Below are 16,387 nucleotides of genomic sequence, written 5' to 3' on the forward strand. Positions count from 1 at the left end.
TGAGAATTCAAAGCTGATTAGCCTAGTGATTTGGAAACCACCCTGATACTGTGTGTCTAGTGTATTATGTGTTTAGTGTGTTGTGTGCATGTTTTGTGTACACGGGCTAAAAGTGCTCTTGGCATGTTTTGTATTTGTGGGTGTTTGCTGTTATGTGTATTTGCTCTATTGTGTTTAGTTGTGTGCCTGTGTTTATTGTGTCGTGCGTAGTTTATGTTACTGTGTTGTATGTGTTTACTTTCTTGTGTTGTGTGCGTATTTCATGTGTAGTGTTTGTTTCCTGTGGTGCGCTTGTGTTTACTGTGTTGTGTGCTTGTTTCTTGCTGTGTGCTTGTGTTTACTGCGTTGTATATGTTTGCTGTGTCGTGCCCGGTGTGTAATTCGGGAAGTGGGCAGCGGCGAGTACAGCCGCTGCTCACAAACTAAAGGGTCAACGCTTGGCGCAGACGGAAGTAAGGGAGATCAGCTCTAATTGTAATTTCTTCTCCTTTGGGTCTCGGACAGCTGTCGACAGGTTGGGGCACAAACGGCGAACTATCTGGGCCTGGGTCCAGGGTCTCGAGGCCATTAGAACTCGCAGTGATTGGGGGTGGACGCAGCGGCTGGGCCGGGAGCGCGAAAATGCTGGGCTCTCCCCAGGATCTGCGCCCTGAAGCTACAGAGGGGACATGTTCTCAAGGTGGTGAGGCAGCGGGGACCTAGGCGGAACTGGACGTTGGGCACCGCGTCTCCTCCGACGGCGCAACAGTGGGACCGATCCTCCCGGGGCAAAGAGTTTCTTTGGCCAAAGCGGGTAACGAGCGCGAGGGGTGGGGGGAGGCCCGCGAGAGGCCCGGCGGCGTCCCGCCGTTTGCCGGCTGGAGCCGGCCCCAGTTCCCCGCAGCCGCTCAAGCCCGGTGGAGCCCACTCGCGGCCGCCCGTCAGCCGCCGCCTCACCTGCCAGGCACCCGGCGGCTGCCCAATCAGCGGGGGTCGCTCGGCCACGGCTGCCATGTTCTCCGCTCCGCGCTGCCAATCAGCCTCGCGGCGGCCAATGGGCTGTCCGGCCGGGGGTCAGGTGACCGCGGGCCAGCTGGCTCCCCATTGGCGCGCGCCGCGCGCCTCCCGCTCGGTTTATGTGCGAGGAGTGAGTGATTGACTTTATCAGTCCAAGGACATTACTCTGGAGGCGAAGAGGCTGGGACTCGCGCGGCGAGCGGCAAGCGGCGAGTACCGAGCCTGCCTACTGCCCGCTGCCCGCCGGCCGGCCGCTAGCCGGTTCCGCCACTAGGCGCAGCCCAGCCCAGAGGCCGGTACCCAGGGAGCCTCCTGGCCCTGCGGTTCTGTGCACTCGGAGAGAGGAGGGGTGCCCGGGACAGGATTGGCAAACTCCGCCCTCTACTTACTATTTTGCTTATTTTTCTTTGTGCGCGCCTGTTAGTTTGTTAAACCAGATCTAGTCCCAGAGTCTTTTCTCCTCCCTCCTCCCCCCCCCAACACCCCCTCCCTGCTCTTTCTTCCCCTCCTCCCTCCTACCCCTCTGCAGGAGACTCGCAGTGACGGAAAGTTGCAGCCCCTGGTAGCGCCTTGGGGGTCTCCCGGCAGTGTCCAACCGCCGCCACCCCTTTCCGACTACGGCACTTCGGAGATCTCCTCCTTCGCCGATACCCTCTCTCACTTCGGCCGGATCGCCTGTGCCCAGAACGTCCCACCCATGACGATGCTCCTGGACGGAGGCCCGCAGTTCCCTGGGCTGGGAGTGGGCAGCTTCGGCGCGCCGCGCCACCACGAGATGCCCAACCGTGAGCCGGCAGGCATGGGGCTGAATCCCTTCGGGGACACAACCCACGCCGCCGCCGCTGCCGCCGCCGCTGCCTTCAAGCTGAGCCCTGCCGCGGCGCACGATCTATCTTCAGGCCAGAGCTCGGCTTTCACGCCGCAGGGTTCGGGCTACGCCAACGCCCTGGGCCACCATCACCACCACCACCACCATCACCACCACGCCAGCCAGGTGCCCAGCTACGGCGGCGCTGCCTCTGCTGCCTTCAACTCAACGCGCGACTTTCTGTTCCGCCAGCGCAGCTCCGGGCTCAGTGAGGCGGCCTCGGGTGGCGGGCAGCACGGGCTCTTCGCCGGCTCGGCGAGCAGCCTGCATGCTCCACCTGGCATCCCCGAGCCCCCTGGCTACTTGCTCTTTCCTGGGCTGCATGAGCAGGGCGCTGGGCACCCGTCGCCCACAGGGCACGTGGACAACAACCAGGTCCACCTGGGGCTGCGTGGGGAGCTGTTCGGCCGTGCTGACCCATACCGCCCAGTGGCCAGCCCGCGCACGGACCCCTACGCGGCCGGCGCGCAGTTTCCTAACTACAGCCCCATGAACATGAACATGGGCGTGAACGTGGCGGCCCACCACGGGCCCGGCGCCTTCTTCCGTTATATGCGGCAGCCCATCAAGCAGGAGCTGTCGTGCAAGTGGATCGACGAGGCTCAGCTGAGCCGGCCCAAGAAAAGCTGCGACCGGACCTTCAGCACCATGCATGAGCTGGTGACACATGTCACCATGGAGCATGTGGGGGGCCCGGAGCAGAACAACCACGTCTGCTACTGGGAGGAGTGCCCCCGGGAGGGCAAGTCTTTCAAGGCGAAGTACAAACTGGTCAACCACATCCGAGTGCACACGGGCGAGAAGCCCTTCCCATGCCCCTTCCCGGGCTGCGGGAAGATCTTTGCCCGTTCTGAGAACCTCAAGATCCATAAGAGAACCCACACAGGTAAGGGAAAAAGCAGGCGGGCGTGGGTTCCACTGGCGATACCCCGTCACGCAACGGACTTAACAGCGCGAGGGAGAGAGGTGGCGGCCAGGGAGAGAGGTGGCGGCCAGGGAAAGGGGCGACGCCCCGCAACGGCCGCTCGAAAAAGAAGCGCTGTCAGTGACCATCCACCCCTAGCCCTCCCCGTCCCGTGGCGCCTTTGCCGAGTTCTAACTTCCCGGGCAGACTGCTCTGCGGTCTCAGGAACTAATTGGGACCTTCTCGCGCCCAGGAACAAACTGGCGCCTCCTCTTTTTGTCTCCCTTTCTGGGTTACGGTGAAGGGACTCCGAATGTGTTGAGAGCATATTGCTTACAAGCGACTTAGCTCTCGGCACACATTCGTGGAAGGCAACCATAGAAATGCTAATGAAAACTAACTTTCGGTTACTTCCGCTCTTTTTTACACTTGATTGGCACATCTCCTAATTAAATGACTGATACTTTTGTCAAACTATTTTTATTTGGAGTTCCAGGTTCAATTCAGTCCTCCGGGAGGAAAGCTAAAGCAGTTTCGTGGGTTGTTCATAACATCTTGTAAAACTGTCTGGAGCCCCCTGGATTTTTTATATATATATATATATATATATATATATATATATATGTATATCCCCCCCCCCAAACATTAAGTACGACTACCCAGGCTTTTTAATACCGGGCTTAGCCAAACCACTGCATTTGAAAGAGGCAAATTAAAAGGTACAAAGAGGCTGAACGGGATTGTCCTGTCCGGGGCCCATTGTCCCGCCGGGCTCGGTTACATCGCCGAGGTGGTGGCGGAACGTGGCCGCGCATTGGGAGCCCTGGGTCGGGTGGGGTGGAAACACAACTTAGGGGAAACTTCGGAGGAGCCAGGGGCTTTCCCTCCTTGCAAGAACAAAGACGTGGTCAGGTTTTGGGCCTGCCCTGCCCCACCCCCGCCCCGACCACCACTCCCAAACCTAGCGGGCTCAACCTACGCTCTTCATTTATCTCCAGGGAAAATAGATTCTCAACAGCAGCCCCCAGTCGGCGCTCCCTCTCCGGGAAGACCGCCGGGAGCTCAGTCTCCTGCTGCTTGCCTCTGGGAAACTCCGGCACTGACCGTATTTTACCCCCTTTGGGTTTTTGCCTTTTGCAGGTGAGAAACCTTTCAAATGTGAATTTGAAGGCTGTGACAGACGCTTTGCCAACAGCAGCGACCGTAAGAAGCACATGCATGTGCATACCTCGGACAAGCCCTATATCTGCAAAGTGTGCGACAAGTCCTACACGCACCCGAGCTCCCTGCGCAAACACATGAAGGTAATTACCTCTTTATTAGCGGTCGGCGGTTTGTAAACACTCGGCCCGACGCCGGGCCGCGGAACGGAAGCGCCCGCGCTGCCCACCCTCTGTCCTCCACGTTAAATCCGATTTGCTCCAGCAGTGACACCTTGAACCCATTTTGGGGACCGGGCGGGGTGGGGGCGGGAGTGAGCAAAGTTGGGAGGGGGAGGAAGCGGAGGGAACAATCGGTTGTTTACTGGGAAGCTCTAGCCGAGCTCGCCTAGGCTTGCGGGACTGCCGTGGCCGCCTCTTCCCGACTCAGCCCGCGGTGGGAACCGAGAGTAGCCGCGCCGAACCCGGGGGTGGGTGGTTCATTCGCTCTTTGGCTTCGGATAAAACAATAGGGCCGAGGAGCGCGATCTGATTCCCACACATTTGTCTGCGACTTCGCAGCGCTCAGGGCCCCTGTGCCACCTTCTCTGTACCTGCTTTCCCAAGCCGAAACGGGCTTGATGAAACCTGGGCCCGGATTTAGTATTTTATAGGACCTCACAGTGTAACTGCTTACCCCACTCCATCCGTGGAGAAAGCATTTTTGAAGTGGCATGACCAAAACGGAGTGCTTTATTCCTTTTCCATAATACCAGTCTTCGGAGCAAAACTGGTTTTTAGCGAACATCTCCGGGTTTTCTAGACATCGGTAATATGGATTTTTTTTTTGAAGCAGCATTTTTCTTTTAAGTGGGTCACTGGGTGGTCTTGTTGTTACAGTGCTCGAATTCTGCTCTTGTTTTTGCTTGCACATTGCCAGTTGGAATTATATTCATTATAATATATACATGTTAATTTTAGGTTCATGAATCTCAAGGGTCAGATTCCTCCCCTGCTGCCAGTTCAGGCTATGAATCTTCCACTCCACCCGCTATAGCTTCTGCAAACAGTAAAGATACCACTAAAACCCCTTCTGCAGTTCAAACTAGCACCAGCCACAACCCTGGACTTCCTCCTAATTTTAACGAATGGTACGTCTGAGGACAAACACAAACCCTGTTAACTATAGAATGGACCAAATGCATTTTTAAAAGAAAACTGAGACCAATCAGATGGAAATGGAGTTTTAAGGCAAGAGGCCATTTATAGGGCTACATCTTGTTAATTGCAATTGTCCAGGAAGGTTTTGGGCAAGATCCAAAAGTAGCCATGCCCTTTTCTCAGGATTAGAAAATATGTTTTGGCATTTGAAGCATTTTTTACAAAATCTTTACACTGCTTTTTCTTCCCCTTCCTCTTGCTGTCTGCGACACCCCATTCTTAAACTCCTGCAATTCATTTTAACAGTTGTCCTGTTTCTCGAGAGGAAGTTATAGAAGGCTTGTTGGTGGTGGTGATGTTAAACTGATGGAAATTCTTTTTCGCCTTAGTGGTGATTGTTTAAACTCTCACAGTCTTAAACCGTGCCAAAGTCCTGTTATGTCTTGAACTTTTCCTCAAAGCATTACACTTGTGAATGTATTTTTGTCTAATAGGGTCGAAACTGTTGTTCAGTATTTTTTTCAGGCTGAGGATGTGATGTTACTCTACACAGATTGTGACGTTTAGTATACAGTTGCCTTTTGTAATAACTTTTTTTTTTGTAAATACATATCCATTGATGCCATATTTATCGTTTGTAATTTAATTATTGCTACAAGTGCCGGGAACTGAACAATATTTATGGATAAATGTTTTCTAACAAGTTCTGTACAGCTTTTGATTATAACTGCTTTAGCATTAAAATTTTATTGTTTTGAAAGAAGAACACAATTTACAATTTTGGAACCACTGACTCCTTTCTCTTGTTTTGTAACAGCCTTCTACAAAGAGGAGATGTGAGCAAATTAAATCTTGTTTGTTGGTATTTATAACTCACTCAGATCCCTTTTTTAATTGTTAAATTATTTTTCTATTACAGTATAAATTCCTTACAGTGTCAGTTTCCATCTGGGAAGACTCTCCTTTCCTTATCTCTATCTCAGATGGTTGTTTAACTGCGAGTTTAAATGTGTTTGTCCTGGATTTTCGGCATGCAAATCAAATATTACTGATCAATTCAGTTAGTGGCCATGACATCTCAATCTTGTACTTCAAAGACTGAGAAGCTGGATTTAATCATCCCTGCCCTACATATATAAACATAAGGTAACCTAATGAATTTTATGTCCCTTAGTTCTTTATTACCTTACATAAAAATGAAAATTGCGGCAGGATGCATGTCTGTGTTTTCTATCTAGAGATCACCCATATACCTATATATGTTTGTATCTATGACTTATCTAATCTGTCTATCAATCTATCTAGTAGCTATCTATATATTTTCAAAAGATAGCTTATGTCTGAAACAGTGGTGATGAGTAAGGCCAGTTGAGCATTGCTTACTTATGGTTAAAGTGCTTCTTAAAAGAACCATAGTCCATTTACAATTTGGGAAGGCAAAGGCTGATTTGTTTGCTGTATATAGTTCATAATTATCGCAATTATCCATAACATTTATATAGCGGTGTAATAACTGCAGCAGTTCTGAAATGATGCTATGGGAAAAAATTGCAAAATATGTATTTTTAAAGTTCATGATTTGTAGGCAAAGATGTTAAGAGCATTGTTTCCATTAAAATCAATAACAATGAAAAACGGTTGTTTGCTTTGTGATGAAATGTTAACAATCCATTTAATCTTCAGTGAAGCAACTCCTTTGGACAAACAGTTCTTTTACAATGGTTATATGGAAAAGAAATTGATTGCTATTTGGGGGGGCTGGAGTGGGTAGAGTATTGAGACCTTTTTTATTAGGGTGCTGTTTGTTATTGAGCCCAATCTCTGCATGAATAACAGAAAGGTGGAGATAAGGAATTGTAAAGTATTTAGAAATGTATTGAATAGGCTTAAGTACCTCCTTTAAGGGGCAATGCTCTAGGTTTTTGGTGGCAGTCAATTTGGTATTATATATGATCATTTTCAATTCTAGAATTTTGTTTATTGTTCTTTTTGAAGAAATAAAGTCTTGGCACATCTTATTTATGTTATAACATTTTTGTATTTGGTGCCTGATTTTTTTTCATGTTCAAATAAATCAATCTGAAATTGAAATGTTTATAGAACTTCTGATGATTAAAAGAAACTTTGATTCTGTGAATTCACGCAGTTGAAGCAATCTATTTTAAGTTATCTACTGATCTTTGTCAACAGACAATTATTGACAGTTTCTAATTGCAAATTGCTTTGGAGGCTATTTTTTGTTAGTGGAGAATAATGGGGTCTTTTGCATTTTCTTCCACCAATATCCAAGCCTGAATGCCATGAACGGAGATTGGGATGACTCCACATGTGACGAGCAGGTAACCTGGTCAGTCTATCACTCCCAACCCAGACATTCCGATCTTGACCTTGACATTGAGGGTGCTGGACCAGATTCCTATTTCAGGTTTTTTCCTTCACCTCAAACCAGAGACCATTTTAAATGCTCAGCAAGTTCTCAGAAAGTATATATTCATAAGACTGGCTCTAAGTGTGTTCCATTGTGAAGTCTAAATAGTATATTTTTCTTCTGAACTGTACAATGAATTTCCATAATTTATCACTTTCTCCATGAGTTCCCTCCCCCACCCTCAATCTAACCTAACTTTAAATGGAAGTAGAGCCCTGTGTTGGGTACAAGATTCCACCAAAAATTTGCCTCCGTTTCAATTAAATGTATTAAATATCTCCTTAAGAGAGAAAGAGCAGTTTGACCTTTTCTTACTTGAAATTATTCCACCATAAAAATTTACAGGAAAGTATTCTGAGTGTCCTAAAAGGGGAAGATATCAATTAAATGAAAAACAATTATGATAACCAATATTAGGAGAATATCAAGTTTTGCCCGTGTAGATCATTACATCTAATTTGGGTATAGCATCATATTTCTCAAAATCATGTCCTCCACCCTTGTCATTTGCGGTAAAGAAAACTCCTTATTTTGATAGAAAACTTTTCACAGATTTCCCCTCTATAATCTGGCTCTGGGAGTGCACAATTACATTCTTGAATATTCAGTAAACAACCTTAGAGAGTAAGTACCCCCCCCCCAAAAAAAAAAGAACTCATAAATGCTCAAGCCCGAGGCATGGGCCAGACTCTTAGTATAAATCAACTTGTTACTTTTCCTCTTGCACCTTGTAAGATCTTTGTTGAAAGTCCCTTTTTCAAAATGAGTGATTTTGCATAAGAAGATTTCCACTGTTAGGCAAAAGGGAGGTGGCTATTTCCATGCAAGACAGAAGTCTGGCCTTCATCCAGCTTCGGAAGGTTAAAGATCAGGACAGGGTCCACGCTAAGCAGGCCGGTCGATCTAAATTACTAAAGTTGGACATGAGTGAGCAGAGACCTCCACTCACAAAGCCTCCCAGGAAAAGTTGGAGTGTTCAGGACTTCCTCGCTCCTCCCCCTTCTCCCTTCTCCCAGCCTGATGTCTCTGCCTCTTCGCCCTGGCTCTCTCTCCCCCTTCAAAAAAGCTCCCTAAAACAGAGGAGCAAAGTCGAAGGGCCTCTTAACATGTAAGTTTGTGGAAGAATCGCCAGCAGCCTGCCCATCGCCTGAAGAGATTTTCCTGGCACCTAGACTGGTTTCCTCTCACAGGTTTCTGTCCCTCGAGTCCCAAGCCTCCAGTGGATCCTTGGCCCGGGCCGGGGCAGAGGCGGCGAGGCCAGGCGTTTCGGAAGTCGGGGCTCCAGCTCAGCTGTCCTCGGGCCCCTCGCGGGGGCTCCCAGGGTCCCTGTCCACACACCAAGTTCTTGCAAGTCTCTGTCGAGGCTCGGGCGGGGGGAAGGGACCTCATTTCCTAGGGTCAATTCTCTCGCGGTCTCTGCCCGCTGACCCTTTGACCTCCACCTACAGGGCCCTTGGCGGCCGTAAGCCGGCGGTCGCCCAGGCTCTGAGGACGCTTCGCGCCCCATCGCCTCCCGGCCTCATTAGGCCGGCGGGGCTGTAAAGCAGGAATCAGCCTCTGCCTAATCCGGACCTGGGGTCAATACGAGCCCAAACAATGGTGAGCTCCGAAGGCCACTGCGTAGCGCTGGCCGCAAACTTTGTGTTCAATTCAATTTTCTAAAGCGGTGGGGGTTGGGGGCAGGGAGGTATTCGTCCACCCGAAGGCCGCTTGCGGCTCCCGGGGGTCACCAGCGAACGTCCTCTCTCGCTCGGCCCCTCCGGCCTCTTCGCAGCGCGTGGGACAGTGGGGGCTGCGAGGCCCGGGAACTGGTTGTCTGCCCGCGCGGGTGCCCAGGGGCCGGCGCAAAAGGGGCCGCCCCCGTGCCGGGAACAGACTTTGAAGTGGGTTTTTAGCGCGCACGTGTGAGAGCCGGGCCAGGGCCGGAGCGGGGACCCGCTGAGAGGAAAGAGGAGGCTCCGGCCGGGACCCCAACCCCTCCCCCGCTTCCCCGTGGCTCCGGCCTTTTCAAGCCCCGGCCGGGGGCCCGTAGGCCTCCCACTCCCGCGCCCTCCCCGCGCCGCGCGCAGGCGCACACCTCGCAGCCGTCGAGTCGGATTTTGCTGCGAGGGGGTGGGGGGTAGAGTTGAAAGCGGCTTTGCAGTGCCGCGGCCTTGGTTGAGCTGGGAGGGAGGGGAGGAGAGGAGAGGGATGTGGGAAGGGGGGCTGGTTTTGGGGCGGCTTTCGAGTCGTGAACATGGCGGCCGGATGCGAACCCCCGCGGAGCGCAGCAAAGCGCAGACTACAGGCTGCCGAACTGTTATGTAGTTTAAACTCCGTTGTTATTCCTCAGCTCTGGGCGCCTCGCGGAGGAATGTAGGTTGTGGCGGTTGAGCGCAAAATTGTTAAAAAAACGGAAGCGAAGAAGTTCTTCCTGGGCGTTCTCCTGGGAAGTTGGCGTGTGCTTTTTGGGTTTGGGGTTCCCATGGGACTTGGACAAAAAACCCGCCAGAGGCCTCCCCACCCACCTGGCCCGACTTAAAACGCCCCCTCCCGGAGCTCCCATGGGTAGGGGATGCCATTTCGAGTTATCAGGCCCCGGTTGGGATTCCACAGAACCTTTGAGTCCCTAAAAATGCCCCAAGAGTGGATAGTATGTTCTCTTTCAGGACAGTGGCGAAGCCTATGAACACGTAGGCACCATTTTCCAAGAAAATGCCCCGGCTCTTCAACAGACAAGTGTGCCATTGCTAGTTCGACCCCTACACGTTGCCCAGGCTCCGTGTTCTGTATATCTCATTTAAACGTGAGCCTATGAAAATTGGCACTGTAGCTTTGGTGTGTGCCCTAACAGCTGGTGGTCTTATGTTAAGGGAAAAAAAGGCCAGAATTCCGAAAATTCAGCTTTTGCTTAACTGCCTTAATGCTGGCGTTGAAAGAACCCCTGGTAGCTCTGGGATCTCGAGCTCGTGTTTTCTCCGTAGAAAAATGCTGCAGATTCACCTTCAGATGTGTCTTTTGTGAGGGAAAAGAAAATGTAAGATTTTAAAAAGAGTAGTAATTGAACCTCAGCTCCTCTAGGAAAATAAACGGCTCGAACTCTTCCAGGTTGCGTCTTCGTGGAGACCAACGGCCAAACGGAAAAGTCAGCCCTCTTGGGGTTGTCCAGTGTCACGCATTTGGCTCCTGAAGGTGTGGGGCAGTTCCCGTGGGCCACCTTGGGAAGGGCCCCAGGTGGGTGGGCAGGTCATTAGCAAGGCTGGCCCAGATCTGGGGGGAAATCTGCAAAACAGTGCCTTTATCTGCAGAGAACAATTGATGGGGTTGTCTTTCCTCCTTTTCAGTGCACAAAGAAGACGGCTTTGGAGCAAGAATTTGGAATATGCATTTAAGTTGTCGTGCTTTGCATTGGAAACCCATGGGCAATTAAAATAAGCATGCCCTGTAGTATTTTCTGTCCTTTTCTTATGTGTGATTCCTGCAAGTCAGAGGGGGCCGGAGCCTCTTCAGTAGTTTGGAAACTTGTTTTGAAATTGCCACCAAGCCGATTTTTTTTTTTTTTTTTTTTTTTTTTTTTTCCTGTGGGTGAAGTTTCCTTCCCCGGTTCACTCACTCCCCCTTTCCCCACCCCCTCACTGGAATTGTATTGACATCTTTGAGAGATCAAAGGAAGTAAATGGTGCTTGCTGTATACTCTGTTTTTCCATACTGTAGTGTGAATCCTGAGATTTGAGCTTTTTTCTGGTTAAATCTCTTGGTACCAAAAGTGTGGAAAATAAAAAGTTCATTAACTTAAGGAAGCTTTAGCCAATGGTTAGACGGGGTTTGTCCCTTTAAGAGCTACAGAGCCCAGATTGTCTCTTAAATTGACTTTAAAGTTGAGCTAAGATGCATTGGTGGACTGTTTCCCCTGGATACCTGCGGTGTTCTTTGGGTCATTTGATATGGTAAAACCGGTTGATTTTCATAGGAGTTATGTGAATGGAATTTCTGCAAAACCGGGCTAGTGATAAATTGATAGAGCTCTTATATTTGTTTGGATGACGACTCCAAAGGGCACTGCTTTTTTACCGAGGTTTGGTTCTATCATAACCATTGAAATTTACAGCTTGGAAAACACTAACTTTGCTGGAAGCATTTGAAGCGGGGAGTGTTCAGAGTACTTGGACTAATGGTAACTTAACAGAGGAACATAAATCCTTTGAATATTAGAGAAACTCGTTTCAAAAAATCTGTTGAAACTGAAGCAAATCTCTTTCATTAACATTTAACAAACCAAGCAGTTTTGTATATTTTTAATCTGATGACAGTTCAACCTATTTACAAATCTGATGAATGGAGAGAAATGTAAGCTTTATAGTAACTATAACAATAGCTTTCACCAGATGGCAAGTTTATAATGTTTGATCTCTAATAGGGTGTGTGTCTTGTGTCATATGTTTTATTAAAATACAACCTGCGTCAACACCATTTGAATTTGAGGTGTTAAAAATAAAACATTCCATCGTGTTTTATTATAAACCAGAGTTTAAAAGAACATATCCATGTAACATTTTATGACATTTTTTCTAAGAGGAAATGTGGCCTGTTTTGACCTATCTGCAGTTCACTTTTTGTTTTTTTGCCAGTGTTGTCCTGCTTGGTATCCGGGACAGTCTCTAATTCCTGACGAAGAACTTGATACTGACGTTGGTATGCAGCAGCCAGCCCTCCATAACACTACCTATCCTAAATGCAGGGTTAATGCCGAACCTACTGTGCAAGAAATGATTTACTGATGAGGTTTCAAAGAAAACCACATCAATTTGGATGTCTGTTACCTTGAAGTGATCATTTTAAGAGTAGTAGCTTCTTCCCTAGGTATAAAAAGACTATTTTCTTCTTTTGGTGTATTTCATCCTGTGTTGAGCAATCATTTGTGAAATGAAAAAGCAAAAAAACTCCCCCCAATTTAGGATTTATAAATGGGAAGATGGAGGTGAAGTCTGGCCTAATTCATAACCCAGTATGCATTATCTCATACATTGTGTTGACCTTGTTGAAAATCTTTTTCAAATATCAGCATTCTATATGTAGAACTAAAGTGTTTAAAACTAGAAACATGAATTGTTGTTTTGTTAATTTCATGTTTGTGTTCAGAAAGCAATACCCAGGATCCCTTCAATTTTTGTTGGACTTAAATAAAACCATTTAAATTATTTTTGTGATTATTGTTTTATTAAAATGACAGTAGCCCCTAAATAACTTTGATTAACCTGTTGACTTGGGACAATTTATGTTCAATTCACATTTTTCACGATATAGCTGGGCTTTCACTAGGCAATAAATGGGGGTGGGGGGGGAACCCGCCGAACAAACCACAAACAACTGTTTTGAACTCACAGTGTTTTCCCAGAGGGGTTCAAGGCCAGGTACTGGGAAGACCAGGGGAAGAATTCAGAGTCAAGGATTGATAGGGGTGATTAGGAGGAATGAAAGGATGCAGGAGCTTGGAGGGAAAAAAAAGAGCATTTGAACACCAATATTTGGGTGAGAAAGAGAGGGAAAGATAAAGCTGAAGATAACCTGAAAGGTGAAAAGAGTGCCTCTGTGGCATCCAGGGAGGAGACACTGCAACATTACATGTATATTATTCAGAAGCGCTGAAGTGGTTTTTGGGGCAGACAACTTGGCACAACCATTGATTAGAACACTTAGAGAATCATGGAATATAGGTGTTATTAAAACACAAGTTGTCATTAATTAACTGTAATGTTAGAGAAGATGAAGGCACTACAGAAGAATTATTGGAACTCCAGATACTTGATTTCTCATTTTAAATTTAACATCTATAATCTAATGTAATCTGTGAATGACTATCATTCTATTTATTTGGCATGATTATGCGATGATGAAGTATTGTAAAATTGCAGCCTGATAGAGTATATTACTATTATTCTTTAGATCCAGTTTCATTGAAATTTTTGGTAAGTAGACTGATGATAGCATAATTTTTTAGTAGTAGGAAACATGCTCATCTCCCTGTGATTCCAATTGTTCATTTACATCAAGAATAATAGAAAAGGCCAGGACAAGGAAGCCTATGATTCTTTGACTCTCAGCTTCCTAACGCCTGACATTTTCTATGCCCCATAACAATGTTGGTAAAATTTTTGTGTTTTGTTTTGTTTTTAAGAACAAGAACTGTGTTCTTTCAGACAGGCAGTGGAGTATAATAATGGGATTGTTGAAAAAGCCCTAGGAAAGGTAAGCTACAGAGTTGTTCATGAGCCAGCTGCACTGTGATAATACCTCCTAGGGTTGTTCTATGGACTAAACAAGAAAATGTCCATAAAGAGCCTGTCACGGAGTAGTCCCTGAACAAATGATGCCTTCTTTCCCCCTTGCAGGTAGTTATTGTTTTGTTGCTTTGGGGTAGTTTCCTATTTTTACTATTATAGAATATTTTACTAAAAACATATAGTGGTTTGTACTGCATTGCAAATTTAATAGTTTTCAGAAAGTAGATGGAGATTTGTGGCATGTAAGAAATACTGCATTTCATAAGCATAATCACTAGATCAGGCATATGGGTTTATGAACATAGCTATGAATATTTAAACACATAAAATTAAAATGTTATTAAATGCCTGTTGTTCATTATCTTCCAATGAAAACACTTATTCTTAGATAAAAATAAGTTGTATACTTAAAATCTGTAAACATAGTAATTTAATGGTTTGGTTTTAATTGAATAAAATTTTTACTTTAGTCAACAGCTTGATTCTTATATTAAAATTCAGTGACAATTTTACAATGTGAAAGTTGATATTCACATATAACAAAAAGATTAAATCTATGTCTTAAATTATTCAGTTTCCCCTTACCAAATTTATGATCATATTATGTAGTTGTGACTATAGAGTAATGAGACTGATTTTCTCTGGAGCTTGGAAGCTAGCCCTGAACACAGTTCCCAGTGAGGAGTCCTGAAATGTTTTGACCAATGTCAGCATCCTTCAAATAAGTTTATGGATTCTATGGGTGATGGATTCACTTAAGATAACAACAACAACAAAACAGACAACAACCACTAGTCTTACTACTTTACAGCCATACTTTTGGTTTTATTATGTTGTAAAGGTTACTCTGATTTTATATTATGTTAATAAACTGAGGCTTGACTGAAAGACAGCATAGAAATGCTCTACTACAGCATTATAGAATTTTGTTTTCAATTGTAAGTCTATTTATACAGAAAAACAAAACAAAACCACCAACACACAGCTCTTCCTGAGTGAGCTATCTGAGTGGCAAGTGTTTCTTTCCTTCCCACTGATTTTGGAAACTTGGGGCTTCCCAGAGAAGCTGTACTGCTAAATAACATGGGCTGTTTTACGGAGGCCTGGGAGGCTTTTTTTCACTGGTTTATCGGCTTTGTCTAACTCTTTCTTCCTGACTCTCTCATATTTACCCTGCCCAATTAAACATGAAGGTCAGCCTTGTAAAATTTATTTTTCGAGGCTGAGTGTGGTGACTCACACCTGTAATCCCAGCACTTTGGGAGGCCAAGGCGGGTGGATCACCTGAGGTCAGGAGTTCGAGACCAGCCTGGGCAACATGGTGAAACCCTGTCTCTATGAAAAATGCAAAAAATTAGCTGGGTGTGGTGGTGCATGCCTTTAATCCCAGCTATTCAGGAGGCTGAGGCAGGAGAATCGATTGAACCCAGGAGGTGGAGGTTGCAGTGAGCCAAGATCGCACCACTGCAGTCCAGCATGGCGATAGAGCGAGACTCAAAAAAAAAAAAAAACAAAAAAAAAACCCCTTTTTAGATTTTTATTCATTTATTTTTATTTTTTGAGATGGAATTTCCCTCTTGTTCCTCAGGCTGGGGTGCAATAGGGCGATTTCGGCTCACCGCAACCTCTTCCTCCCAAGTTCAAGCAATTCTCCTGCCTCAGCCTCCTGAGTAGCTGGGATTACAGGCATGCGACATCATGGCCGGCTAATTTTGTATTTTTCGTAGATACAGGGTTTCTCCATGTTGGTCAGGCTGGTCTCAAACTCCCGACCTCAGGTGATCTGCCCGCCTCAGCCTCCCAAAGTGCTGGGATTACAGGCATGAGCCACCACTCCCAGCCAAAAGTCCTTTAAAAAAAAAAATTAGGTCATCAGAAACTTCATTGGTGAGGCCGGGCGCAGTGGCCCACACCTGTAATCCCAGCACTTTGGGAGACCAAGGTGGGCGGATCACGAGGTCAGGAGATCGAGACCATCCTGGCTAACACAGTGAAACCCCATCTCTACTAAAAATACAAAAAATTAGCCGGGCGTGGTGGCGGGTGCCTGTAGTCCCAGCTACTCAGGAGGCTGAAGCAGGAGAATGGCATGAACCCAGGAGGTGGAGCTTGCAGTGAGCCGAGATTGCGCCACTGCACTCCAGCCTGGGCGACAGAGCAAGACTCTGTCTCAGAAAAAAAAAAAAAGAAAGAAAGAAACTTCATTGGTGAAATAAGCAAAATGAGTATGCTAACAATTCCCTCTGTAATGTCCCAGAGTCAACCATAGAAGGCTATTTGTGGTACAAATAAATCAATGCATTGATATAAATCCAGTATAAATGAATTGTTTACAAATGATTCACTAATGTTACCCAGCCAGAACTTACACAGAAAAACTACACTCATATCTTTTTTGTGAAGCACCAAGAGAGTATGTAATTGGTTGGCCAGCTGATATTTCTTTGGAGACCTCACTATGCTTTACAAAAAATATTTAGCTACTCTGAGATGTGACGTCTTATTGGCCGTGATGATAACCAAAAACAGAAGGTGTTTCATTAACTTCTGGCCAATGACATATTAAATGAAGATGCTCAGTTGAGCAGCATCAGTGATTTCAATTGACTCATCAATCGCTAGTATCTAGCT

General features: G+C 46.6%; 1 protein-coding gene and 1 long non-coding RNA gene across 3 annotated transcripts; both read left to right on the forward strand.

Moving 5' to 3' along the window:
* The first annotated feature begins 1,142 nt into the window (after positions 1-1,142).
* Positions 1,143-12,673, forward strand: ZIC3 (Zic family member 3). 2 transcript variants are annotated; one of them, XM_050776156.1, is made up of 3 exons: positions 1,143-2,750; positions 3,909-4,072; positions 4,889-5,854. In XM_050776156.1, exons 1-3 carry the CDS (start codon positions 1,694-1,696, stop codon positions 5,066-5,068), a joined length of 1,401 nt encoding a protein of 466 aa, XP_050632113.1. In that variant the 5' UTR covers positions 1,143-1,693; the 3' UTR covers positions 5,069-5,854. The 2 variants fall into 2 exon arrangements, with proteins under 2 accessions (XP_050632113.1, XP_050632115.1); XM_050776158.1 differs by lacking the exon at positions 4,889-5,854 and adding an exon at positions 12,104-12,673 and having other exon boundaries at positions 1,149-2,750.
* Positions 8,430-10,792, forward strand: LOC126946157 (uncharacterized). Its single transcript, XR_007722598.1, has 3 exons — positions 8,430-8,604; positions 8,687-9,095; positions 10,584-10,792. It is a non-coding gene; the product is annotated as an uncharacterized LOC126946157 (long non-coding RNA).
* Positions 12,674-16,387: the final 3,714 nt, after the last annotated feature.

The sequence above is a fragment of the Macaca thibetana genome, chromosome X (genome assembly GCF_024542745.1).
Source record: "Macaca thibetana thibetana isolate TM-01 chromosome X, ASM2454274v1, whole genome shotgun sequence".
Lineage (NCBI taxonomy): Eukaryota > Metazoa > Chordata > Mammalia > Primates > Cercopithecidae > Macaca > Macaca thibetana.